This window comes from Euleptes europaea, chromosome 14 (assembly GCF_029931775.1).
Source record: "Euleptes europaea isolate rEulEur1 chromosome 14, rEulEur1.hap1, whole genome shotgun sequence".
In the NCBI taxonomy this organism is placed as follows: domain Eukaryota; kingdom Metazoa; phylum Chordata; class Lepidosauria; order Squamata; family Sphaerodactylidae; genus Euleptes; species Euleptes europaea.
Window position 1 is genome coordinate 2,663,108 of NC_079325.1, and position 26,930 is coordinate 2,690,037.

The 26,930-nt window shown below is 48.8% G+C and overlaps 1 protein-coding gene across 1 annotated transcript in view; it reads left to right on the plus strand.

Moving 5' to 3' along the window:
• ZBTB16 (zinc finger and BTB domain containing 16) overlaps positions 1-25,250 on the plus strand; it is a 156,570-nt gene extending 131,320 nt beyond the window's left edge. Inside the window, exons 4-6 of the mRNA XM_056860246.1 lie at positions 16,370-16,540; positions 22,984-23,151; positions 24,969-25,250. Of these exons, the coding sequence (XP_056716224.1) occupies positions 16,370-16,540; positions 22,984-23,151; positions 24,969-25,198 (569 nt within the window). The 3' untranslated portion in view covers positions 25,199-25,250. The remainder of the gene's footprint in view (positions 1-16,369; positions 16,541-22,983; positions 23,152-24,968) is intronic.
• Positions 25,251-26,930: the final 1,680 nt, after the last annotated feature.

Sequence of the window (26,930 nt, forward strand, 5' to 3'; positions counted from 1 at the left end):
AATTGATGGTTGTCAGGAAGCCAGTGTGAGAAACTAGGTAGCTGAGAGCCACGTATGATCCTGTGGACTAGTGATGGCTTCTGGGTTCAATGCACACAATGGGCCGATGTATATCATAAGAACATCATTACATAAGGAGAGCCCTGCGGGACTACCTTTGACTCTTGAAATTTCATACCCCCAAACCTTGTTGGTCTCTACGGTGCAACTGGACTCAAATCTAGATGTTGCACTATGTTACTGCACAATATCTCCTTCATGGATCCATTCATTTCTAGGCAAAGAGTAAAATATTTGCTTCAAGGAAGAAGAAGACAAAGAGGAAGAAGAAGAGTTGGTGATTATATGCTGACTTTCTCTGCCACTTAGGAAGAATCAAACCGGCTTACAATCACCATCCCTTCCCCTCCCCACAACAGACACCCTGTGAGGTAGGTGGGGCTGAGAGCGTTCGGAGAGAACTGTGACTAGCCCAAGGTCACCCAACTAGCTTCATGTGTATGAGTGGGGAATTAAACCCGATTCTCCAGATTAGCCTTCACCGCTCACGTGGAGGAGTGGGGAACCAAGCCTGGTTCTTCAGATCAGAGTCCCCCGCTCCAAACCACTGCTCTTAGCCACTACACCACACTTGGCATTTTGGATCCCTCCCAATAAAACCCTCTATGACCCCTGTCGCCTTTACCAACGGGACATGCCTAACTGTCAACTGTAGTGGCCTCCATCACACTGATCTACCGCACTGCCCTCTATGAGCTCTCCAGCATTTGCAAGAATGCCTGCGACAATTCGTTTTACATTTTATGCCCTTTCTGGGAAAGAAGCAAGACTGAAACATTGAGGAATCAGATGCTTAAGCCTCATAATCTCCAACTGCTATTGTTAATTTGGTGGAGCATTTTCCATGTTAATTTGTTCTGCATTGTACCATTAAGAGCCACCCGTCCCGTGCCTGCTGCTTCATCAGCCTCCTTCAAGCCTCCCATGTACTGAATGAGAAGCCATCAACAAAACCCCAGAAGTGCCTGGAACCACACAGGAATCTGCTCAAGGGGGCGCTCAGTTAGTCTGGGGCATCTGACACCCAGGAGAGGGCTTTGCTTCGAAGCCCCAATTGCACAACATCCTTTCAAGCTGAGTACAAAAGCTGCAGATATTTTAGCACCACAACCTCTTCCTTGAAAGGATGTTGTGCAATTGGGGCTTCGACAGGAGCCACAGGAGGCACAACCACATACACACAGGAAGCCTAAGTGCAGGTGGGAAGAAGGATGATTTTAAAAAACACACTGGGGAAGAGAAGGGAAAGAGAACACAACCAACTCTGAGGGTGGCAGCTGCTGCTGAAATAGTGTTACTTCAATCTGCCCAGCTAGTTGGATCTCCAGTGGCCAGTCAAAATCCCTGCTGGGCAAGTGCCCTACCTGCTCCCGCCAACTTTCTAAAAATACTTGGTTGGCACCTGGAAAGGTGCTGGTGGGCACCAGGTTGGGAACCTCTGCTCTGCACTATTTTTGTTCCTGGTTCAGGGATGTACTAGGACTTCATGACACCAAAGGTCAGGGACAATTAAGTAGGCCATCTAGGACCCAATGAAGGACATTCAACAAGTTTGCAGTTGTCAGCAATGACTTCCTAGGAGTTGGGGTGACATAGCAGCTGTCACAACATGGCAGTTCTGGTTTTCTCCAGGTCTCCTGGTTAGCCATCAGTGGCTGGAATCTGGAAGCATAACAAGAGAATGAACAGCTTGTCTCAACGACTATCCCTGGAGCAGCAGTTTGGCCTGGAGGTGTTTAATTATTTATTTATTAAATTTACTGTATATCCCACCCTCCCCAGCAAAAGCCAACAGCCATCCGTGCTAATTTAAAGCACTCTGCAACTTTAGAATGCCACAAGCTCTTGTTGAGGTTGCCCCTCATCTCATGAATACACATGAAGCTGCCTTATGCGGAATCAGACCCTTGGTCCATTCAAGTCAGTATTGTCTACTCAGACAGGCAGTGGCTCTCCAGGGTCTCAGGCAGAGGTCTTTCACATCACCTACTTGCTTAGTCCCTTTAACTGGAGATGCCGGGGATTGAACCTGGGACCTTCTGCATGCCAAGCAGATGCTCTGGCACTGAGCCACGGCCCTTCTCAGAACTTGTAAGACCTTCATGGGAATATATCATCCTTGTACTGCTTTTTGTTCTCTTGCCTCAACGACTCTGCGGCTTCATTTCCTTATTGGCTATCCTAGTTTTCTTTAAACCCATCCTGAAGGAAGGAAATGAGAAGGACTGGTACATAGAGACATGGTGGGGAATGGCAACTGCAAATTAATCTTTCATGGAGGGTGCCAGTGTGACTACTCTATCATAGGACTGGCACTCATCATATGTGTCTACCAGTTGTCCTCCCATGTGTGATGTCACGCCTTTGGGTTTCCCACCAGACTGTGAGCCCAGACAAGCCGCAAGCATGTTAGTGATGGTCTCAAAACTGGTAGACAAGCCTGCAAAGTCAATGACAGGTGGCTTTATAACCACCCCATCAAATCAGGTGCATGAGAGAGAGACGGAGACCTAGCACTTAGAGCAGGAGACCACTGAGCAAGCAATGAATGCTTTGTAATTTCTAGGACTTCTCATGGAAGTGAGTAGCTGGAGGGAAAAGAATTCAGAAGAACTGGATCCTCTTTGAGAATTGTGTACCCCTGCAGTTGACTTTCTTGGTCATGTTATTGGAATTGGGCTGACTTCACCCCTTCCAGGGTGCCCACAGAGAGGCAAACCACATCCTCTCCGGAAACTACAACATGGGAGGTACAGTTACTGAATAGGACCATCATGGGTCTTTTATGCACGGCTCTGTCACTTGTCGTCATCCCTCCAATGACTTCAGGTGTTTGTGTCGATTAAGCGAGCTGTTTCTGGCCATCAGAGGTCGCCTCGCTCTCCACCTTGCCAGCCCAGATTGAGGGGGGGCCTTCCTTGTCTGACTCACGAGCTGGATAAGAGCTCTCAAGGGGCCGGATCCGGCCCTTGGGCCTTATGTTTGACACCCCTGACATAGAGAGTGGAGAAATGCGGAGTATGAGGGTTTCAGTCGATGCTCATGGGTGGGTGGAGTGGCATCCACTTGTCCTGGTTAGCCCAATCGTGTCAAGTCTCAGAAGCTAAGCAGGGTCAGCCCTGGTTAGCACTTGGGTGGGAGACCACCAAGGAAGTCCAGGGTTACCATGCAGAGGCAGACCATGGCAAATCACCTCTGAACGTCTCTTGCCTTGAAGAAGAAGAAAAAGAAGAAGAGTTGGTTTTTATATGCCGACTTTCTCTACCACTTAAGGAAGAATCAAACCGGCTTACAATCACCTTCCCTTCCCCTCCTCACAACAGACACCCTGTGAGGTAGGTGGGACTGAGAGTGTGTGACTAGCCCAAGGTCACCCAGCTGCCTTCATGTGTAAGAGTGGGGAAACCAATCTAGTTCACCAGATTAGCCTCTGCCGCCCATGTGGAGGGGTGGGGAATCAAACCCAGTTCTCCAGATCAGAGTCTGCCGCTCCAAACCACCGCTCTTAACCACTACACCATGCTGGCTCTCAGCCGTTGGGTCACCATAAGTTGGCTATGACTTGACAGCACTTCCCACCACCCGGTTAGCTCTTTGTCCCCATTGAAGATGAGGATTGATCACATTGAGTCAAAGATTTTGGGGAGAAGGGGGGAAAGAGAGGTGGTCACCATGGAGGTGTTCTGGAAGGGAGTTCCAAACTTGGACAGAGTTGTTTAAGGCTCTTCCAAGCCTGGACACATCTTCATATCCTACTAGGACAGACATGGGAAATAGTTTCCTGACCATGAGGGAGTTTTAGAGGCTAACCATGTTCTTCTGTGGTAGAAGAGATAAATTCAAGTCCAGTAGAACATTAAAGGCCAAGAAGATGTTGGAGGTATAAGCCTTTGAGAGTCTAAGCCAGGGGTATAAAACATAAGGCTTGTGGGCCAGATCCGGCCCCTTGAGAGCTCATATACGGCCTGCAAGCCAGCTGAGGGAGCATCACACCCCCTCTTGACCTGGGCTGGTGAGGCATGGGGCCCGGCCCAACCAAGGAACATTTCTGTCATTTCCGGCTCTCGTAACAATTGAGTTCAACACCCCTGGTTTAAGCTCTGATGAAGGGAGCTTTGATTCTCAAAAGCCCGTCCAAATCTGGTTGGTCTCTAAGGTGCTACTGGACTTGAATCCAGCTGACCATAAAGGAGTGATCTATGGCCTCACTTTCTTGTGAATGCAGCTCTGGGTTGAGTCAGGGACTAGTGCGTGAACCCAGAACCCCCAAATGTGCGTACATACACTATAGAGCGTATGTGTGTTTTTTGGAGGGTAAGGGGGCGGAGGGGGGAGAAAAGACTTGAAGTCAAATGTCTCAAAGTCAGATCCCTTTTTAGTATGAATTTGCTGTATCTCATTCCGAGCACTAATTCCAATTTAATTGCAAGTGGCCCGAAGCCTCTTCAATAGGAGTAACAAATGGTTTGATTTTGTAAACTTCATCAGACTGCATTTTAAATGCGACACAGTCGCCCGGCTCGAATGCCAATGAAGCGCTGAAGTAGCTCTCTGTTTACTAATTATCCGTTTTTACTTCAAGCCACGCTGGCTGGCTTGTCTGATTAAATCGGATTTGTGGGATACAGAGCAGCTAGCCGCGTTTTCTCTATAGTAAACGAGATTGAAACTATGGAGCGGCTGGCTGCACACTGTAAATTATATTTCCTTTTAAAGGGGACGTGTCTCTTTTATTTCTTTGGCCTGCCTTCTGCATATTAAACATGACGCCGTGGCAGAGAACGCTCATGGCTTAACTTTTAATGGGATGAGGGTCCCCAGACGCATTTATTCCCCCCTACATACATCCCCCGCGCACACGCACACACCAGTGTAGCTTTCTCCGCACATTTAGGAACAACGTTGCTTGCTTGCCCCTTAACTTTTTCTTGTTGTACAGACGAGGAAGGGAAAGGGCAATTGAAAATGCCCCCATCTTTCACGAAAGTCTGTCTACCCCCCCCCCCAATCTCAAAAGAGGGGAAGGGAGAAGCCATTTAGACAGCCTCGTTTGTCTTTTAAAAGTCCAACGGCCGAGGAACAGATCTGTCATTTGTAAGAGAGGTCACGGAGGAATTTGGACAGTCAAAGCTCTCCCGTATTGTTTTAAAACACTTTCCCCACCTTCTTTGGATTGTGCATCAAGGCAGTCAAAATTGCTTTTCCAAATCACCTGTTATTTAAAGCAGTCGTGCATGAATCAGGCAGAGCGGTGGTTTTAACTCTCCCTCCCTCCCTCTCTCTCTCACACACACAAACACACAAATCCCAGGGCCCAGCGGTGGCTTTTATCCATGGGACCCTTCCTGGTGGACATGCTGTATTAATTGTTTTCTCCTGCCGGCTTTAAGAAAACACCCCAGAGTGTGTGTGTGTGTGTCCCTCCTCCTCTTTTTTCCTGTTTGTCATCTCCATGCCATATCCCCCCCCCTTACCACCACCCAAAAAAGGGAGGCCTGGAAGATGAGAAAGCGCTCCTTTTGAAAGCGCCGTCAGAAGGCTGTGCTTAAACCTCGACTGCTGTTAAGACTTTAATTCCACAAGCTTGACCTGTCCTGCCCCCTCTCTCTCTATCTATCTTTGTGCCGCGAGCTTTTTATATTTTAATTTGCTTTTGAATGTCCTACAAAATTAATGGTGTACTTTCCTCCCTCTTTGGGCCATTGTGTGGCGTACAGTACAGGCAGGGCCCCCTTGGCATTCTCCGATAGCACCGTTACCGTGGAAATGAATTGGCCGCTGCACTCGCCCGTTCCATATTCTCCCTTTTTAATTGTTGACAGTAAAAAGCATTTAAATGCTGCTTAATTTGTAATCATCTTCTGGAGGGGAAGGGGGGGGAAACCACGGAAAATGTCAGCAAAATGCAGGAATCCGCCTCTTGGGCTCATTGTTTGTTCCTTCTCCACCCCACCCCCGTTCGGTATTAATGGCTGTTTGTTGATCTGGGGCAATTTTCTTTCGCCCCCCCCCTCCCCATGACATTCAGATATTTAAGTGCTTCTTAAAACAATGCCAACGTGCTTTGTGTTTCCAAGAGGGGCTTCTTCTTTCAACTCGGGTTGCTGGGGAAGTGCAAAGAGAAGAAAGTGTGTGGCCGGGGGGGGGGGGCATATTTAAAACCAGGATTGTACAAAAGGCATAATCCAAGACGGAGCGTTAACATTTGGACAGGAGCAGAATTAGATACCAAACAGTGCAGACAAAGTACAGTGTTCAATCTCCGTTCCAGAAATTCTGTTCCATGCATTTTAGGGAGAACAGCTGGTGAAAATTTCCACTGTGTCAATCGAAGTTTTCCAAACGGAATTAATTAAACAACTTAAAAAGTACAGGAGGCCTGTTCGCATTAATTTCCCCACCCCCACCCCCATATTTGGCCTTTTAGCGTTGCAAGGAGAATCTCAACATGTTTAAGTGAAATCCAATAGATTTCAAATTACCAAATCTAAATTTGGCAGTGCTGACAATTTGTTACTTTGGCAGTTATTTTGGAAGATGTGCCTTTTTTGTGCCAGTAACATCTCCCCCCACCCTCAAAAAAATGTTTTTTCTGGTGTTCCAGTACAATGAACTTAAAAAAAAACAAAAAAAACACCCAGGTGCATTAAAATTGCATAAATGAGGTAAAAATTGCTTCAGCCTCATTGTGCTACAGGAATTCTCAAAAATAATTAAAAATTGTACTTTCAAATTTGGGGAATAGTTTAAAAAATAATAATTCTGCATCCTCTGTTCCTTGGGTAACTCTTGCTGTACTGACTGTATCTGTGGCCATTGTTCAGTGGTAGAGCATCAGCTTGGCATGCAGAAGGTCCCGGGTTCAGTCCCCGGCATCTCCAGTTAAAAGGACCAGGCAGGAGGTGATGGGAAAGACCCCTGCCTGAGTCCCTGGAGAGCTCCTACCAGTCTGAGTAGATAGTACTCACCTTGATGGGTCTGATTCAGTAAAAGTCATTTTCATGACCCTGAGATTCCTCCAATCTGGGAAGGATATTGAGGAGTCTTCCAAATGTCGTCTATGCATCTTTAAACTTCTTGTCTGGCTTACACAGAGCTCCTTTTCTTTTTTAAAACTCTTCAGGCTGCTACAGGGATGGGTCTCTCCTGTCTGCCACGTGGCAGTTCTAGCGTTGGCCTTGGAGGATGCAGCCGTGAAGGGCATCATGCCAGCAGTTGGCAAGATGGAGAGAGTCTAGACAAACAGTCTTGGCAGTCACCATAAATTGGGTCAAGTCCCCCATGTCACCTCCACATGGCTTTGGCTTACAAAAAAGCTTTTTATTTCTTGGAGCAATGCCAGCCACCCCCTTCAGTCTCTCTCTCTCTCTCTCTCTCTCTCTCTCTCTCTCTCTCTCTCTCTCTCTCTCTCTGCTGAACATCTGCCAAAGTTGGGCAAGGGTAGCCAGGAGAAGCTGTTCCCAAATGATGTCGCCTTTTGTCCTTTTCACACCACTCAGTCTTCTGGAAAGCCCACCTCTCCAGGCTCCCAGGCTTCTTCCCATTCCAGGAGGCCTAGAAACTGTAGCTTTTTCTCCTAGTGAAACAAAGCATGTGTCCCCCCACATCTGACAATAGGACATCTGCAGAAGTTCCCAGGATTTGAGAAGAATTCAGGTGCTTTTCCGAACACCAGTCCCTGCATCCAGGCAAGATTATGTCTTCAGCAGGGCCTCACCTGCCAGTCTTAGAGAATGGGAAGGTGCAGGCTGGAACAGACATTCCTGTAGGTACCTTGAGTCCAAACTGCTGAGGACTTTTAAGGTAAAAACCACATCTTAAATTGTGTCTGGAAGAAAACATGTAGTCAGTGAAGTCCACAGAGCATGGGTATCACACGCTCCCTCCAATTTGTGCTTGATGATGAATGAGCAGTGGCCTGTTGGACTGAGTAATGTTTCTAGGTTGTCTTCAAGGGCAGTCCCATTTAAAATGCATTGGGGTAGTCTAATGTAGAGGTCACCAAAACATGAATGATTGTGGCAGTGAGTAGTACACGGAGGCCCAAGAGTTCATCATCGACTTCAAGCAAAAAAGCCCCCAAATATTTCTTTGCTTGGGAGTATAATGGAATTTTACCAGCAAAACTATGGTCTGTGGTCAGCCACTTCTGCCGTTTTTTTGCTTCTCTGTTTGCTACTTTCGTTCCTGAGTAGATACTTTTCACCTCTAGGGCCCAAACTGGGGTGGGGGCATCCAAATCAGGCAATGGTTGCTTGCGTGTAGCACCTGGGCTGCTACTAGAAGGAGAAACATGTATAGGTAGTTCATGCTTGGATGCTATTACCGCAGCCCAGGATACTACTGGTTCTGAGAATAGGGTTGCCAGCCTCCAGGTGGGACCTGGACATCTCCTGGAATTATAACTTATCTCCAGGCAACAGAGATCAGTTCACCTATCGGCTGGAGATCAGTTGTAATAGCAGGAGATCTCCAGCTAGTACCTGGAGGTTGGCAACCCTACCCAGCTGGCCTTATGTGGAGGAGTGGGGAAACCAACCCGGTTCTCCAGATCAGAGTCCACTGCTCCAAACCACCACTCTTAACCACTACACCATGCTGGCTCTCCAGCACTTCTGGCCACTGCGCCGAGTCTAGGCCATTTTTTTTTAGTTGGGGGGGCCAATTAGTTTCACAAATGAGGACCCTGCGGTGCCACCAAGGATTTGTTCCGGGCCTGCGCGCTGGCCTGGGGGCTTTGTCCTGCCTCCCACTCCCGCTGGCGACCTTTATTCTCGGCCTCAGCGGGGGCTACTTACGGGCGACTTCTCCGGGCAGGCGTCCTGCTGGCCCGGGGCCTCCACGCCACAGCTGGCCAAGGGGCTGAGGGCTCAGACCCCCTGACCTTTGCCCCCCATCCTGCTGTCATTTTGAAAGTTACAGACTGGAGGGCTGCATACCTCGTGGGATTTACTCCTTTTGTGGGTGCGGACACTTTTGTTTCAGGGCGCGGGGGTGGGATTGGGGAGCAATGCTGTGGCTCGCCATTGGTTGTGTGTGGTGGGGCTTTCTTCCCCCTCCTGACTGGCAAGCCAATGGGGGGGGGTTCAGCTTGACACTAAGAGCCCCTCTTAATGTGTGTTTTTAATTCTTTGCCTCTTTCTTCCCCAAATGCTGCCTTTGCCTGCCATTCAGGTTTGGGGTCCATCAGAGAGAGGATCGTGTGGCGTTCCCCTTTCTTGGATATTTGGGTCTCTACAGAGCCGGCATTATGGACTCTCCTATTTCAGTTGGGGGGTGGGGGTGGGGAGGAAGAGCCAGAATCATTTGGGAACCAGTTCCATTGCGGTTTGAATATTCTGCTTGCGGTCCAAAACCTTGGGAACTTTGCTTTTTCTTCCCCGCCACCCACCCCCCATCCCTTGAAGTGATTGACAAAATTAGTAACTCAATTCATGTTACTTTTACGGTCCAAGTACCAATAAATCCTTCCTGGAGGGGGGGAGGGGGGAGAGAAAACGCAGCTTAATGTGCGCGCGAGCTGACAAATGTGTTTACTGTAGGTGGAGGTGTCGTCTAATGAAATGCATTTGTGTCTGCTCCTTCCTAAGCCACCCGAAGGCTTTTTTGAAGCCTGTGGTGGGATATAAATTGAAAGGAGGAGGAGAGGCAGCAAAGTTGTATTTCTCTTCTTAAGCAAAGGAACACTCTGAGATTATCTTTACCTTTAAACAAAACACATAATCTGTTCGTCTCTTCCCTTTGGAATCAAAGGAGGCAACTTTGGGGAGAGAGAGAGAGAAAGGACTTGCCGGGTTTCACGGGACCAGTCGAAGGCTTCCTGGCTGTTTGAGTTTCACGGGTCTCCTCTGCAGATAAAAATCTTGCATTGCTTTTCTGACTTTGCAAAGGGTTTCCAATTCTGGGTTGGGAAATTCTTGGAGATTTGAGAGGTGGAGCCTGAGGAAGGTGGGGTTTGGGGAGGGACCTTAGTGGGGTCGGACCAGAAGGTCTTACCAGAACCAGCGAGTTGAAATTAAATCAAAAGTGTTTCCATCTTTAGGAAGAGTTTTCTAATAGAGCAGTTTTTCAGTGGAACAGGCTTCCTCAGGAGGTGGTGGGCTCTCCTTCCCTGGAGGTTTTAAAGCAGAGGCTAGATGGCCATCTGTCAGCAATGCTGATTCTATGACCTTAGGCAGTTCATGAGAGGGAGGGCATCTTGGGTATTTTCTAGGCATGGAGTAGGGGGCACTGGGTGTGTGTGGGGGAGGTAGTTGTGAATTTCCTGCACTGTGCAGGGGGTTAGACTAGATGACCCTGGTGGTCCCTTCCAACTCTATGATTCTATGTATCATGCCATACAGTCCACCCTCCAAAGTAGCCATTTTCTTCAGGGAAACTGATCTCTGTCATCTGGAGATCAGTTGTAAATCCAGGAGATCTCTAGGCCCCACCTGGAGACTGGCAACTCTACATCACCCGTCTTCCAGGACCAACAGTGGCTCCTGATAGAACTCTCTCTGTGTCTCTAATGTGAGGCCTTTTTTGCATCCTGGAACACAAATGGCACATATAATGTGATCTTCCGTGTGTCTCTTTGAGAAAGTCAGGCTATAAAGGAAGTTAATAATAACAACAACAATGTATGCATACTGGAACATGAGTGCATCAACACAAGGCGAAAAGCAGCCGGGCTTAGGTCCAAAGTGAGCCACTTGGCAGGGGCGTTGCAGGGCCGCCCAAAGAGGCAGGGATGAGAGAGTGCCAGCGACGAATCAGGGAGATAAAGCGAATGTCGGAAGCAGGGGCTGTACTGTGCGCGCTGCTGTCAACTCAACTTCTTTTGCATCCTCTTAAGATGCAGACAGAAACCCGTCTCCCACGGAGCTGGCGTGCTGCAGGGTTTTATATTGGAGAGCAGGCAGGCGCATTCTTGAATGAAAAAGGAGCTTTGAGCAAATGCACCCACGGCTGCCTGGGTGCAGGGAAGTCGTTTGCATTAATGAAAACTCTTCCTAAGAACAGAACAGCAGTGTTGGGGGTGTCTCAGAGCCTCAGTGTTCGTGGTTTGGACATACTTAGGGTTGCCAGCTCCAGCCTAGGAAATACCTGGAGGTTTTTGGGGTGTAGTTTGAGGAGGGTGGGGTTTGGGGAGGGGAGGGATTTCATCGGGGTATAATGCCATAGAGCCCACCTCTCACAACGGCCATTTTCTCCTAGTGAAGTGATCTCTGTCGCCTGGAGATCAGTTGTAATAGCGGGAGATCTCCAGCTACCACCTGGAGGTTGGCAACCTTAGACTTAATGCATTCATTGGGATGGGGTGAGGAGAAGGGGGCAGGGCCGGATCTTGGAAGGGTCTGGCAGGGGCACTTGCCCCGGTTGCAAGGAGAGGGAGGGCACCAGTGCGGGCATGGGGAGCATGGGCTTTGGGAGAAAGAGCGCTGCCATGCCACAGCATGGGCGCAGCTGCCCGCCCACAGCCCAGCTGGTGCACGTGCCACCCACCTGTGCTCAGCTTGTACTAAGATGCTTGATACAAAAATCAAAATCTGGTCCGGCCTTCCTTTTAACCAGTGCCATACCTCACAGTTCAGTTGCTTGCAAAGTAAATGAGTATCACTAGTAGGATCTTACATAGGGTTTCCAGGTCCCTCTTCACCTCCGGTGGGAGGTTTTGGGGGCAGAGCCTGAGGAGGGTGGGGTTTGGGAAGGGGAGGGACTTCAATGCCATAGAGTCCAGATTCCAAAGTGGCCATTTTCTCCAGAGGAATTGATCTCTATCGGCTGGAGATCAGTTGTAATAGCAGGAGATATCCAGCTAGTACCTGGAGGTTGGCAACCCTAGTCCTACAGCTAGATTCGAATCCAAGAGCAACTTCGAAAGCAACAAGATTTGAAGGCGTATAATCCTTTGAGAATCAAAGCTCCCTTCATTAGATACGAGCTTTGACTCTCAAAAGCTGATTCCCCGAAAATCTTGCCGGTCTCTAAGGTGCTCCTAGACTCCAATCTGGCTGTTCTCCTGCGGTCCAACACGACCTGCCCTCTGAAATCAGTAGGGTCTTGAATCCTTCCTTGCATTTCCCCCTGCCTTTGAGAGGAAGGGAGACAAAAGGCAACCTCGCTCTTGGAAACGTTCGGGGCTTACTAACTTCTCTGTGATTCTCCAGCTTCTTCCTGTCACTGAGATGTTCCTGTTTAGCAATTTGTTACCCAAAAAAGCCTGTGTATATTTAGAGGTCCATCTCTTTGATTAAGTCGGCGTTTGGAATGCAGGGTAATAACAGCCTTCCTCCTGGAAGGTACGGCACCTGCAACGTTCTCCAGCTGCGAGCTCTGCTCCTGCTGCACTCCCTGGTTCCTCTTAAAGATCTCATTTGTAGGCAAGCAAGCACAGGTGTAAACAGGGAGGGGGCTTTGTAACTTCCTCAAGTGCACGAATCTGTCTCTTCCTTGGCACAGAGATGAGAGGGATCTCTGGCTTAATTCTGGTGGTGTTTGTACATCTGTATGCAATTATTGCATTGTTAAACATTTTGCATATACACTTTATATGCTACTTTAATGTATTAAATGTTTTAAAGCCCCATACTCGCCACCTTGGGGGACCCTATTTGGGTGGAAAGGTGGTATTAAAATGTTTTAAATAAATACATTCTTGGCTCTACTGCAAAAAATCTGCAAGTGGGAACAACCAATTATATGTTGCAAACAGTTTCTCCTCTGTTGTAATCAAGCTGATCACAATCTGCATTGTACCTATGCATCCTGAGTCCCTTTTTTGCAACATCCCCCAACCTTCTGACTGCCAGGTGGGACCTGGAGATCGCCTGGAATTACAGCTGATCTCCAGATGACAGAAATCAGTTCCCCTGGAGAAAATGGCTGCTTTAGAAGGTGGAGTCTATGGCCCTAGACCCTGCTCAGGTACCTCCTCTCTCCAAACCCTGCTGTCCCCAGGCTCCACCCACAAATCTCCAGGAATTCCCCAACCCAGAGCTGGCAACCCTACTGGGATATAAGGACTCAAGTATCCCTTTGTGACTTGTATCTGATGAAGGGGGCTTTGACTCTTGAAAGCTCATACCCTGGAAATATTGTTGGTCTTTAAAGTGCTGCTGGACTCAAATTAAGCTCGCCAGCCTCCAGGTGGGGCCTGGAGATCTCCTGGGATTACAACTGATCTCAAAATAATAGCGGTCAGTTCCCCTGAAGTAAATGGCTGCTCTGGAGGGTAGAATCTATAACATTATACCCCGTCAAGGCTCCTCCCCTACTCAAATCCCACCCTCCCCAAGGTTCCCCCCCTAACTCAGAGTTGGCAACCTTAACTCGAATCTAAGTTGCAAGCAGAAAATATCATGCATAAGTGCCATCAGATTCACAGCACAATTATTTGTAATCTTACTTGAAACCTTTGACTACTCTCAAAATCCTTCTTGAGCACAAAACCCCAATTTTTTTCTCAAAATTCAGTGGCAACCCCAGCTTCAGTGCTTTCTGTCCGCCAGGGCCACAGCCCACAAAACCAGCTGTGGTTTGGCCATTTGCACTCCTTCTTTTGGCCAAGGGTAGGATATTCTTTTCCCAGCTGTGAGAGAGTGTGTTCAGGCCTTGCTGGCACTGTCAATGTGTAAGGTGTCGGAAGTCATCTTTGCCTGCCAATGAGCATGGAGAACACTTCCTGTTCAGACTGAAAGGTGTACTTTGGGTTAGGAACAGGGACACAATTGGGCATTCAGATGAACCCTTGGTATAAAAAGCAGCTGCGCATAATTCCCAGTTGTGAGAACTTCTGCAGTTGAGTCTGGATTGTTAGACAAGGAGGGGAGCTTTCTAAGACCACATGTAAAGCCACAAGAGTTTACTTGAGTTAGGCAAATGTCAGCACTTGCCCTATTCAGAACCAATAACCACGACAGGAGACACACTGGTCCAAGGAGGATGGTTTACTGGCAGCATAGGTAAGCAGAGCATACAGGATCTAAGAAGCAATGGAGGGCACTGGGATACACTTGACTATATAAAAGCATAGAAAAAAGCATTCAGCATTCAGCAGCCCAGGACAGGCTCATGAGATTACTATTTCAAAACAGTCTAGAGATGCCTCCGTTCTCACGGAGTACTGTCTACTTCAAAGAGTCCAAGAATGCAAAACAATCCTTGGGAGCAAGTTGGTGGAAAAGCGAAACTGAGACACAGGCCTGACATCAAGGGGCAGGTGTACCTTAAACCAAAGCTTGTTCTGGGCTCCAGGTACAACATTAGGGTTGCCAAATCCAGGTTGGGAAATTCTAGGATATTTGGTGGTGGAGTCTGGAGAAGGCAAAGTGTGGGGAGAACAGAGGCCTCCGAAGGAATGTGATGCCATAGAGTCCACCTTCCAAAGTAGCCATTTTATCCCATGGAACTGATCTCTGCAATCTGGGGGTCAGTTGTAATTCCGGAAGATCTCCAGGCCCCACCAGGAGCTTATTGTTAATAAAGGAAAGTTTCAGGCAAGTGGTGAAGCAGACGGTGGTTTTGAATCTCTATGGCTGTGGGAACCTCCTCTGGAGGTTCTCCAAAAGTCTGTTTCAGAGCAGTGTGACTGTGATTTTATTGTACACCTCAGGCCCTCTGGTCGAAGGAGCTTATTGTTAATAAAGGAAAGTTTCAGGGGAATGGTGAAGCAGAAGGGGTTTTGACCTTTTTGGGAGGAAAGAGCTTTGGAGTCCATGGTTGCTGGGGGCCCAAGCATCTTCCACCTCCGTAATCGTGTCTTTAAAAAGTAGCCCCTGCCTAGAACCAAACTCTCCTCTTGTGAGGCTGTTTCTGAAAGTTCCAACATTTCCAGCTCACTGTTATAATACGAAATGCTTAGCAGTTATTGCTGGCCATCAGATAAAATGGGAGCCTTTCTCTGCAACCTGCAATAAGGCAGTTTTTAGAGCGATCGTTAATATTTTTAATTTTATTCCTTCAAAATTACCTCTCGCAGATGGATATTGCAAAAACGCATTAGGGAAAGCATTCTCTTCCCAATTTCAACTGATGAAATGTCAACGTTGCTGCAGACACGTCCTATCGCTGCTTCCCCTCTCTTTTTAATCTGCCTTTTTATTTTATTATTTTATTTTAATTTGCTTCCTAACTAGTTTAATCAGGTTTCATTAGAGAAGATGTTTTTGCTAATATGCACTTTGATAACAGCTTTTGATGTAACTGTCTCAATGTTGCTGCATGAACGAATGGTATGAAGGAAGGTGTCCTTCCAATTGTGAGGCTACCTTGCCCTAGGCAAACCTGAATAGGCTTTGCAAAAATCCAGATCCTATGATCCAAATATTTGTAATTTATATGGGTTTTTTTTAAAAAAAACTTCTGATAGACAGAGGGAGGGCCACAGTACTATGCAGGACTGTTCTTGTGTTCAATATTCTGTAAGAGGGCAGAAAATCCAAAAAAGGAAGGAAGGAAGGAAGGAAGGAAGGAAGGAAGGAAGGAAGGAAGGAAGGAAGGAAGGAAGGAAGGAAAGAGAAAGAAAGAAAGAAAGAAAGAAAGAAAGAAAGAAAGAAAGAAAGAAAGAAAGAAAGAAAGAAAGAAAGAAAGAAAAAGAAAAAACACCCACCCTTGATTCATTTCTTTTCTTTATCTTTATTTTCTTTTGTTTTGATCTAAGTAGGTTTCTTGTCGTCTAGACTGCAAAAATATCCCTCAGAGTGCCAGTGTGATGTAGTGGTTAAAGTGTTGAACTAGAATCTGGGAAACTCAGGTTTGAATGTTGTTGTGTTGTGAGGATAAAATGGAAGAGAGGAGATTGATCTAAGCTGCTGGCTAAGGTTGGCTGTGATCAGAGGGGTGTAGCTAGTCTCTCTGTGTGTGTGAGTGCTGTCAAGACATTTCCAACTTACAGCGACCCTATGAATCAATGTCCTCCAAAACGTCCTATCCTTAACAGCCTTGCTCAGGTCTTGCAAACTGAGGGCCGTGGCTTCCTTTATAGAGACAATCCATCTCTTGTTTTCCTGCTGCCTTCCACTTTTCCTAGCAGGATTGTCTTTTCCAGTGACTCTTGTCTTCTCATAATGCGACCAAAGTACAATAGCCTCAGTTCAGTCATTGTAGCTTCTAGGGACAATTCAGTCTTGATTTGATCTAGTACCCACTGATTTGGTTTTTTTTTGGTGGTCCACAGTATCACAGAAAGCAGGGGGAGGTTTTGAGGAATGCAATCCTGGCAACCAGACTGGAGCAGACTGGCTTGTTGCGGGGTGGGAAGCGTGTCCCAGAAATGGTGATCCAGATTGTTGATGAGCACTTTCCTTCCTCCTTGTCCTCTTCCCAGGCTCTGACATGGCCGTCTTCTGCCTCCTCTGCGGGAAACGGTTCCAGACTCAAACTGCTCTCCAGCAGCACATGGAAGTCCATGCAGGGGTGCGCAGCTACATCTGCAGCGAGTGCAACCGCACCTTCCCCAGCCACACGGCACTCAAGAGGCACCTGCGCTCCCATACGGGTAAGTTGCGGCAGAGAGACAGAGGGGGCTTACCCGAAGGGGCTTCTGTGCCCCACAGAGAGTAAGTAGGGCTACTTGCATTCTGGGGGAATCCTGGGGTTGCCCGCTTTTAAACGATATCACGTATGCACTTCTGAGAATTTGGGCCAGAATGAGAGGGTTCCCTGTGTGGTGTACATATGGGCTCATGGTGGTGGAAAGTGCTGTTAGGTCACAGCAGGCCCTGGTTAGTATGTGGATGGGAGAAGGAGGAGGAGGAGGAGGAGGCTTTGTGTGGAGGAGTGGGGAATCAAACCCGGTTCTCCAGATCAGACTCCACCACTCCAAACCACCGCTCTTAACCACTACACCACACTACTTGGAGGCAGGCAACGGCAAACCACCTCTGTTCATCTCTTGCATAGAACACCCCGTAGTTGGGGTCACCATGAGCCAGTTGTGACTTGAGGGCAAACAAACAAACAAAGATGGAAGCAAAACATGTGGCTCAGCCTGCAGCAGCAAAAAAACCCAAGATGTCTTGTGAGATATGGGGCTTTTACTTAACTTGCTGCTGCTTCCAGAGAGACCCACAAGGGTGTCGGCAAGCCAGCCCCTCTCTCTTCAGCAGCCCTCCAGCCTTGGTGGGGCTCTATGCTCTTGCATGGCGCACTCTCTCCGCCTCGCCTCATTAATATTCCATCCTCTCCGGCTCCGTTTGCCTCCAGCGCTGCGTGTTTAGCATCCGCAGCTGCGTTTGGTAAATGGGCCAGCCGAGCTCCCAGCAGTGACAGATCCCTGATTTACTCGGCCGGCTAGAGAAGAAAGCCTGAAGCTGTGCCGGCCGGCCAGGCGGTTTACGGGGGCCCCCGATTGGCCAGCCCGCCTGCTAAGGAACAAACAGGTAACAATACGGTGGCTGGGTCACAGGTGCAGCCGATTGGCCAGAGGGGGCTCTAATTAGTCCCGTTAGTCCCAGACTTAATGTCAACCTCATTAAGACGCTCCACAACGTTAATCAACATGCGATAAATTGGATTGTATGCGTGTGTGTGTGTGTGTGAGTGATGTCTGGCGTCCGTCTTAGCATGCGGGGCACTGCGATATCGCTACAGTTTGCTCCCTCTGTACAGATTATAAAGCCGGCATCATTGACCGGACTTTCTAACGATCTAGATTTTGGCTCATTCGACGTGATCAGGTTGATCGTTAACTTTGCCAAGATATTGTGCGAAAGGCTTCCGGGTTTCAAACTCACGTTTTCTAGACAACAAGAAAGGAGCTAAATAACATTTTTTTAAAAAAAACCCACAGAGAGTCACGGGGAAAACTGACACCTGGGGACGCGCATGATGAAGCTGATCCCTGCTAAGATTCATGTTTCGTTTGTTCTCAAAAAATTCGCTAAAATACTAAAATTTGCTAAAATACTAAAACAGCAGAAGGCAGTGTGGGGTTGGGTACCGGAGGGTACCCATGTGTTTTAGTATGTTTTTTAAAAAAATTGTAAGCCACCTTGAGCAGGACTCCGAAGAGGCAGGAAAGAAAGAAAGAAAGAAAGAAAGAAAGAAAGAAAGAAAGAAAGAAAGAAAGAAAGAAAGAAAGAAAGAAAGAAAGAAAGAAAGAAAGAAAGAAAGAAAGAAAGAAAGAAAGAAAGAAAGAAAGAAAGAAAGAAATAGATGGGGCATGGGTGGGTGGGAGTGTGTTGCTGGCATTTTGAAACATGTCGGTTTACAACCCCGGTTGCTGGTACTGCTAACTGGGTCTCAGCTGCCCTCATTGAATAGAGTCATAGAATCATAGAGTTGGAAGGGGCCATACAGGCCATCTAGACCAACCCCCTACTCAAGGCAGGGGGAGCTTACCACATCCCTGGGCAGCTGATTCCACTGCTGAACAACTCTTACTGTAAAAAGAAAAAAATTCAAATATACAGCTGGTACCTTTCCACCTGCAATTTAAACCCATTCTTGCGAGTCCTATCCTCTGCTGCCAACAGGAACAGCTCCCTGTCCTCCTCTAGGTGACAGCCCTTCAGATACTTAAAGAGAGCAAGCCTGTCCCCCCTCAGCCTCCTCTTCTCCAGATTGAACATCCCGAAGTCCCTCAGCATCTCAAAGGCCCTCATTCTTTAGTGGGTGCTCTGGAGAGCTGCTTCTGGTCTCAGGAGATAAGACTGAGCCGTCAGACCAATGGCGTAACACAGCACATGGCACCTTCATCTTGAGAAGGGCTGTGGCTCCGTGGAAGAGCATCTGCTTGGCATGCAGCAGGTCCCAGGTTCAGTCCCCAGCAGCTCCAGTTCAGGGATTTGGGTGAACATGAACACATGAAGCTGCCTTATACTGGATCAGACCCTTGGTCCATCAAAGTCAGTATTGTCTACTCAGACTGGCAGCAGCTCTCCAAGGTCTCATGCAGAGGTCTTTCACATCACCTGCTGCCAGATCCTTTAACCAGAGATGCTGGGGATTGAACCTGGGACTTTTGCACCCCAGGCAGATGCTCTACTACTGAATCACAGTTCCCTATTTAAGATCAGGCTTGTGTGCGTGTAAAGTGCCATCAAGTCATGCAGCCACCTTATGGCGACCCCCGGGTCTCAGTTGGAGGTTTTTCACTTATTACCTAGAGTTGCTGGGGATTGAACCTGGGACCTTCTGCATGTCGAGCAGATGCTCTGCCACTGAGCCACGGCCTCTCCACACAGGAGATTATGGAGGAAGCGCTTGTCTGCTTGAGGCCCTGGGGAGCTGCTGGACCAATGTCCTGCCTTGAAATGAGATAGCTGCACATGTCCCTGAGTTCCAAAAATGCCGCACTGGGTCTTGTTGCGTGCACGGCTTTTAAAAAACAACTCAGCGACGCAGGCAGAACTCTGCTGCAGCATCGGAATTGATGAGGTGAGGGTCCTAATTTAGGAGAGGAGGGTGCTATGAGGTTGGGGGGGGGCAGGGGGAGACAAATAAGCCAGAGAGAGTAAAATATCATTGTAAAGAGGAAGTGGAGGCGGCAGCCGGCGAGTCTATAACGAGGAGGACAATTTATGCTCAGGCACGAGTTGGGTTTGACATGGAGATAATGAAAAAGCGTAGGTCATTGTGGATGACTTAAGCCTTCAGCAGCTGAGGAAAATGTATGAAATGCGAGGAGCATTACACGCTTGGTGGCTCCGCACATCTGCAACGGGGCAAGTGAAATACGGTGGCCCATTCTTTACCATAAACTTGTGGTCGGCGGATACGCAGGCCCAGAGAAAATTGTAATTACACTGACAAGACAAATCAGCGATATTTAAATATTCATGAACAAAGTCTGGGGCGATCAATCTATCTTTATTGTCCTTGCGCTGGCTTCTGTAATAAATAAGGAGGAGTGGGGGGGGGGCTCACCTATTCCCTTCCTTAGGAAGGAAGGAATCCTGAGGGTTTGGAGCCGGGAGGGCAAAACGATTCATTTACCCCCCCCCGGGGGGGATCAAGGTGGAGCTTTTTAGTGACTGACCCCTCTGCTCCTCCCCCTCCCCCCCAGAAGAGGAAAAGGGGTATAATGCACCAGGAAGTTCTGCAGCATAGTTCCCATTGAAGTAAAGAGAAGGTACAGGTGAATGCCGTTCCCTTTCATATCAATGAGAATTCCTCAGTGGATCTGGCCCCCAGCCTGCCAAAGTACTTAATTTCCAAATGGAGGCAGTAGAGACTTCAGTCAGAACAAGCCACGGTGCTGCAAAATTTATTACCTTGATTATGTACAAAAATAAAAATCTGTGCTACCTTTCCGCCACCACGGGATCCAAAGCAGCCGACAATCGAAAGAACAAAATCCTGGGAAAGAATAAAAACTTAAAATGTGGACATAGAACTAAAGAGCCACGCCATTTTGCCAATGGATGGGGGAGACCAGGAAAGGGGGAATGCGAGGGGACTTGCTTTGTGCAACTGTACAGGTGCCAAGGAGGATTTCCCTTGGGAGTGGGGTTCCCTGAATGGGGTGCCACAATAGAAGAGGCCCCGTCATTTTTTTCCATCCCACACTTCATTTGGGCCCTAGATAATTTATGGGGATAATAAGAGGGGATAAAATGACAGCTGTTATTGAACATGCTTTGAATGTGTCACTTTCCTTATGTTCTTATGGAGGAGAGGGCTATTCATGGCTACTAGTCAAAATGGCTACTAGTCATGATGTAGACCTATCCTCTCTAGTATCAGAGGAGCATGCCTATTATTTTGGGTGTGGTGGAACACAGGCAGGATGGTGCTGCTGCAGTTGTCTTGTTTGGGGGCTTCCTAGAGGCACCTGGTTGGCAATTGTGTGAACAGACTGTTGGACTTGATGGGCCTGGGTCTGATCCAGCAGGGCTTTTCTTATGTTCTTATGTTTAGTGAGTATCCAACGTTCTTTCTTCTTAGTAGGTGAATTTCTACCACCCATATCTCTTTTCCCTAAATCCCACGTGGCCAGCAGGAGGTCACAAGAACACGATGCATGCATTTCCAGTACTGGATATCCTTTTCCATAATGGCTTATGGTTTCAGTAATGAAAATAAATGTGACAGAACCCTGTGTCCTTGCATAAGCTGTTTCCTAATTAACTCAGTTATTTAACCCACAAGCAGAGAGTGGTAAGTTGCACCAGTCAAAGAGGATTACAGAGCAGAAAAGCTTCTGAAAGCTTGAGAAAATGAGTCAAGCTGTACACTGGCACAGGGAAACGTAACCTATCCAAGTTGGGGGGGGGGGCATTAGCCTGGGAGGAAATCCTTTCTAATCATGGGTCATTTACACAGAGGTTGTTGCCCTGCCTTGGATGCTTTAGGAAGTGGGGGGTTCACCTCTCAGGTTCTCTTCATCTTTCCTGTGGTCTTTCCCAAATCTGATTTGTTGTGATGTTTTGGGAAAGATCCCTGCAAAGTCAGGGTGGCGCCCTTATGGACAGGAAAGTCCTGATCTTTGTGACTCACCCAAATTGGCACTATTTTTCCTGCCCCAACCCTCCACAGCAGCCATTTTCCCATCACCACCAGAGGCCTTTTAAAAATGGAAGTTGACATGTCATTATAGTATTATAACATTATAGTGAACGGTATGCTAGGTTCTCCGACCTCTCAGCTTTCATTTACAAAAGAAAGTATGTCTCTTTGTGGAGTGGTTAAGAGTGGCGTACTGAACCGGGTTCAGTTTCCCACTCCTCCTTATGAAGCCTGCTGGGCGACCTTGGGCTAGTCACAGTTCTCTCCGAACTCTCTCAGTCCCACCTACCTCACAAGGTTTCTGTTGTGGGGAGAGGAAGGGAAGGCGACTGTAAGCCGCTTTGAGAATCCTTAAAGATAGAGAAAATTGGGGTATAAAAATCAACTCTTCTTCTTAATGTTATATTCACAATAACCCTGTGAAGTAGAAGAGACAGAGAGAAAGTGCCTGACCCAAGGTCACCCAGAGGGCTTCATGGTCACAGAGTGAGTAGAACCTGGTTTTCCCCAGTTGTACTCCAACACTAACCAGTGCAGCATCCTGAATGCCGGTACATCTCTCTCCACCCCTTCCAGTCATCTGAAGCAGGCTTACTTTGACCATCTTAGAACTTGAGGGATGACAAAGTGAGTTCCTCAGCTCAGGGCTGTGTGGCTTTCTCTGTTGTCTTGACAGTGAGGAGAATATGATATGGAATTTATGCACAGGGACATCCACATTTCTTTTCCTTTTTCACTTACAGTAGTCCCGTACAAAGAAGGGCCATGCTGCCCTTAGTGAGAAACTAAGAGACACATTGGAGAAGGATGACGGGTCTCTCCCCTGTCACCTTCATGGGCCTCACTCTTGTTAGCAGCATGCTGGGGATGACCTTCCTGTAATAGGGTCCCCTACCTGTCTCCGCCCTGACCTGGATGGCCCAGGCTAGCCTGATCTCGCCAGATCTCAGAAGCTAAGCAGGGTCACCCCTGGTTAGTATTTGGATGGGAGACCACCAAGGAAGACCAGGGTTGCTGTGCAGAGGAAGGCACTGGCAAAACACCTCTGTTAGTCTCTTGCCATTAAAACCTCAAAAGGGGTCGCCATAAGTCGGCTGCGACTTGACGGCACTTTATACACACACCCCTGTCTCCACCACAGCAGCTGTTGCCGTCAGCCACGCCTCACTCTGCTGAGCGTCCCACGACCCTTTTCCTGCAGCCTTCATTACATCCTCTGGCAGCAAATTCCACATTTTAATCACTCAATGTTTAAAGAAGTATTTCCTTTTGTCCATTCTGCTGGTCAAATGACTATAAAGAAATGAACTGAACTGAACCTTTTGTCCATTCTGAATCTACTGCTCATCCTGAATCAACTTTCACTGGATGCCCTTGACTTCTAGTATTTTGGGAGAGGGAGAAAAGGTTGTCCATGTCCACTTTCTCCACCCCTTGCACCATTCTGTAAGCCACCTGCCTGTCCACTCTAACTTCCCCTCTTGGTTGCAGGAGACCACCCATACGAGTGCGAATTCTGTGGCAGCTGCTTCCGGGACGAGAGCACTTTGAAAGGCCACAAACGTATCCACACTGGAGAGAAGCCCTACGAATGCAACGGCTGCGGGAAGAAGTTCAGCCTCAAGCATCAGCTGGAGACCCACTACCGGGTCCACACAGGTACCAGCCCTCCCCCGAACCTCCAGCCACCAGCCCTGGCAAAGTTCAAAGCAGCAGCAGCAGCCTTTGGACGAGATATAGACCCTTGAGTGCCCACATGCTCAGCTCACACACATCCCTTTTGCTGGCTCAAGCCGTACCACCTCCCCTTCAGGTTGGGGGTGCCAAGGGGGAAGAGCTGCTAAAAGCAACAATAAGTGATGGCTGTTTGAAAACCTGGGGGCAAACTGGGGTTGCCAGCCTCTAGGTGGAACCTGGAGATCTCCCGGAATTGCAACTCATCTCCAGACTACAGACATCCGGTCCCCTTGAGAAAATGGCTGCTTTGGAGGGTGGACTGAATGGCAATATACCCAGCTAAGGTCCCTCCCCAAACTTGGGTTGCTAACTGCTCGGGCAATTGCTTGCCAATCAACCGGGCTGCCTGCTGACCAGCTGATGGTCCGTGGGCAGAAGCAGGAAGGGGAGTGCTGTCCCCTCCCCCTGAGTGCGCATTCCCAGCACGATATTGCCCCTTCTGGAAGGGGCAATATCGCTCCAGGAGCGCACGCATGCAAATCAGTCCCCCCAGCCCCGCCTGGAGAAGCCTCCTGCCGGAGGTAAGAGGGGACCTGGCAACCCTGCCCAGGCCCCACCCCCAAATCTCCAAGAATTTCCCAACTCACATTTGGCAACCCTAGTGTCAGCTTTTCTGACAGGGAGGCTCCTTGGGCTGGTCTCAGTAGCAGATCTCCAGTCCACAACCATTTCTGATGTGTGGAGGCACTTCTTCAGGCACGGCCTTTGGTCCAAAGCGGTGTGGGGTTTAATGCCCCAACCCTAATACCGCCGTTGAGATCCCCCACGCCGCCGAGAGGAATCAGCTTGTTTTTGTGAGCGAGTGACAGCACCTTCGTGGCACTCCTGGTTTCTTGCTGGCAGCCGGCGAACCACACAAGTATTGTAAATAGCCGGTCGATATTAAGATCACTTTTGCTGTTCATTACTTCATTATTCGCTCTGTCTGTGCAGAGAGTGGGTCTCAATATTGAGAAGGCCAAGGGAGTTAATTACGGCGCTGGAATGAGCCCTGAGGCTTCGAACCGTGGCTGCCACGTACAGTAGCAAACATAATACTCAGAAGAGACTAGAGAGGGAGGTGGGAAAGAGCTGGCAGAGGGCGGAGGCAGAAGAAGGGCCAGAATGGATTGGCCCACCACAGAGTACAGGGGAGGGATTGCATTGTCTGAATTCCCTCTTAACAATCATAGAATCATAGAGTTGGAAGGGACCACCAGGGTCATCTAGTCCAACCCCCTGCACAATGCAGGAAATTCACAACTACAACAGTTCCCTGCAAACTGAAAATCAGCACAGCATCTGAAGGGGAGTCTAGATAGGGTTGCCCAGTGCCTCTTTGCCAGCAGAAGGAGGTTTGGGGGATGGAACCTGAGGAGGGCAGGGTTTGGGGAGAGGAGGGACTTCAATGCCATAGAGTTCAATTGCCAAAGTGGCCATTTTCTCCAGATCTGATCTCTATCGGCTGGTGTGTGTGTGTGTGCGTGTGTGTGTGTGTGCATGTGTGTACATATATAAACTCAGACAAGTGGAGTAAAGCTCTTTCAAAAAAATTTTTAAAACCCAAACTAATAAAGATTAGTGGCCCAAGGCAATCTCCTCCTTGTTCACATTCTAGGATGCTCCTGTTCCTTTTTTATGGGAAGGCACCCACGTAGAGCCCACCCACCCCTCCGCCGCCTGGTTCTCCATAACGCTTGCTGCTACCCTCCGCCCCCACCCCAGTGACTCTCTTTTGCTCCTCCCTTCCCCCCCCCCAGGCGAGAAGCCCTTTGAGTGCAAGCTGTGCCACCAGCGGTCCCGAGATTACTCCGCCATGATCAAGCACCTCAGGACCCACAACGGAGCATCGCCGTACCAGTGCACCATCTGCCTGGAGTACTGCCCCAGCCTTTCCGCCATGCAGAAACACATGAAGGGCCACAAGCCGGAGGAGATCCCCACCGACTGGAGGATAGAGAAGACCTATCTGTACCTTTGCTATGTCTAAAGGAAGGGACAAGAGGAGGGACGGAGGGATGACGGACTGGGCAAAACCCTGAATCGACCTTGCCCCGCCACCTCTCTGCTTTCCCTTTTCTCTTCTCCTTTTCCCTGTCTGCTTTCTGTCCCCCTAGGGTTTAGTAGTCTTCTTTCTGGCTTGCTGGTGCAGTGGGGAGAAGGGAAGGGAAGGTGGAGAAACCCGAGTCCAGCCTTGGCCCGTGGCTTAAGCGGCCCCACTTGATTTTTGTGTCCCCTTGTGTGGGAGGGTCTGTGATGCTTCCCAGGAGGGTTGTCGGATGTCACTCAAGGTTCCACCTGTGGGGCTAGTTTTCCATCCTGTCTCATTGTCATGCCCAACCAAGAAATGATGAGGAATGTTGTGTTGTGAAGGTGTTGAAGGTCCTCTTTTAGAGAGGGCAAGGAAAGGAGTGCTCCATTTTACAGGGGAAGCCGTCTCCGGAAGTGGCTGTCCACAGGCATTCCTTTTGGGTGTCGGGCATGTCCATTTTGGTGCCCCCCATACCCGTTAGTCACCCAGTGCCTGAGCACCTCGGCTTCCCCACCTGTCCTCTTAGGCTGGTCCCAAGCTTGGCTAGCTGCCCCATTTAGGCAGTGGGACTGCCGTTGAGCAGAGAGGAGTGGGTTGGCAGATGTTGTCGTGCCATGGAGGATGCTAGGGCAGAATTTTCAGGTTGCTTACAGAACACACAACCCTGGTGGGCTACAGCTTTGCAGTGGTCTTGAGCTGTGCTTCCAGGGCCGTAGTGCAGCCAGTAGGAGTGGGAGGGAGAAGCACAAAATATCTTTGAGCTGTCCTTGGCCAGGCATAGGGACTGCACACACCCTCAGTGTGGGGGGAGCCTGCTTTGGCCCGTAGATGTCACTTCCCATGCTTCTGGGTTTGGGCTAAAGCTTGCACTGCAGTTGCCTGACTGAGGGGAAAATTGGTCCCCCACTTGCCCAAGAGCAGGAAAAAGGGCAACCTGTGCTTACAAGAACATGCAACTCACCTGTAGACATTCCTTCTAGGTGTCAACCTTTTCTCCCAACCAAAGACCCTTCTATGCATTTTTTTTAATAGCAAAGGTGGGAACAGGACGTGTGTGAGAGAAACCAGTTAGGGACGGTGTCACTTTGCACATTTGTTCGTAGTATTGGTCAGCTATCTCGGAAAAGGGGTTTCAAATCAGAGCAGCTGTGCAGGGCTTCCCAGCAGGTATAGCAAGGGGTGAGGTTTTTAGACCTGTGGGCCCTGTCCGGTGGTCCGCTATACATGGGGCCTCCACCCACTGCTGGAGAACCCCACTTGCAAAAGCTTCCCCGTTTATTTCCCTGGGAGGGTGAGATTCCTGCTCACATTCCTTTCTGGGTGCCAAACTCCCCCAACAAGAGGAGGGCAGTGCAATCCTGACCGGGCAACTGAATCTGGATCAGGGTGACTGACGGCCACTGACTCACGAAGACGGTTTGAATGTCCTGGCCTGTGGCTACAGGACACGTTTTTGTGGTTACAATAACAAGGGACCGGCTGTGTGTTGAGATGTGCTGAGCTGAGGTGGTGGCATGCTGCAATGCGCAGGACTATTTGCATTCTGAACACACTGGCACACATGTGTGAGGCATCCATCCTAGGGCTGAAGGTGCATTACACGCACACGCATGCACTGCCCTGCAGAGGTCCACAGTGCATCTCCTCTTGGCCCCCAAGGCCAGACCCCAAACCATATCACATGCGGGTA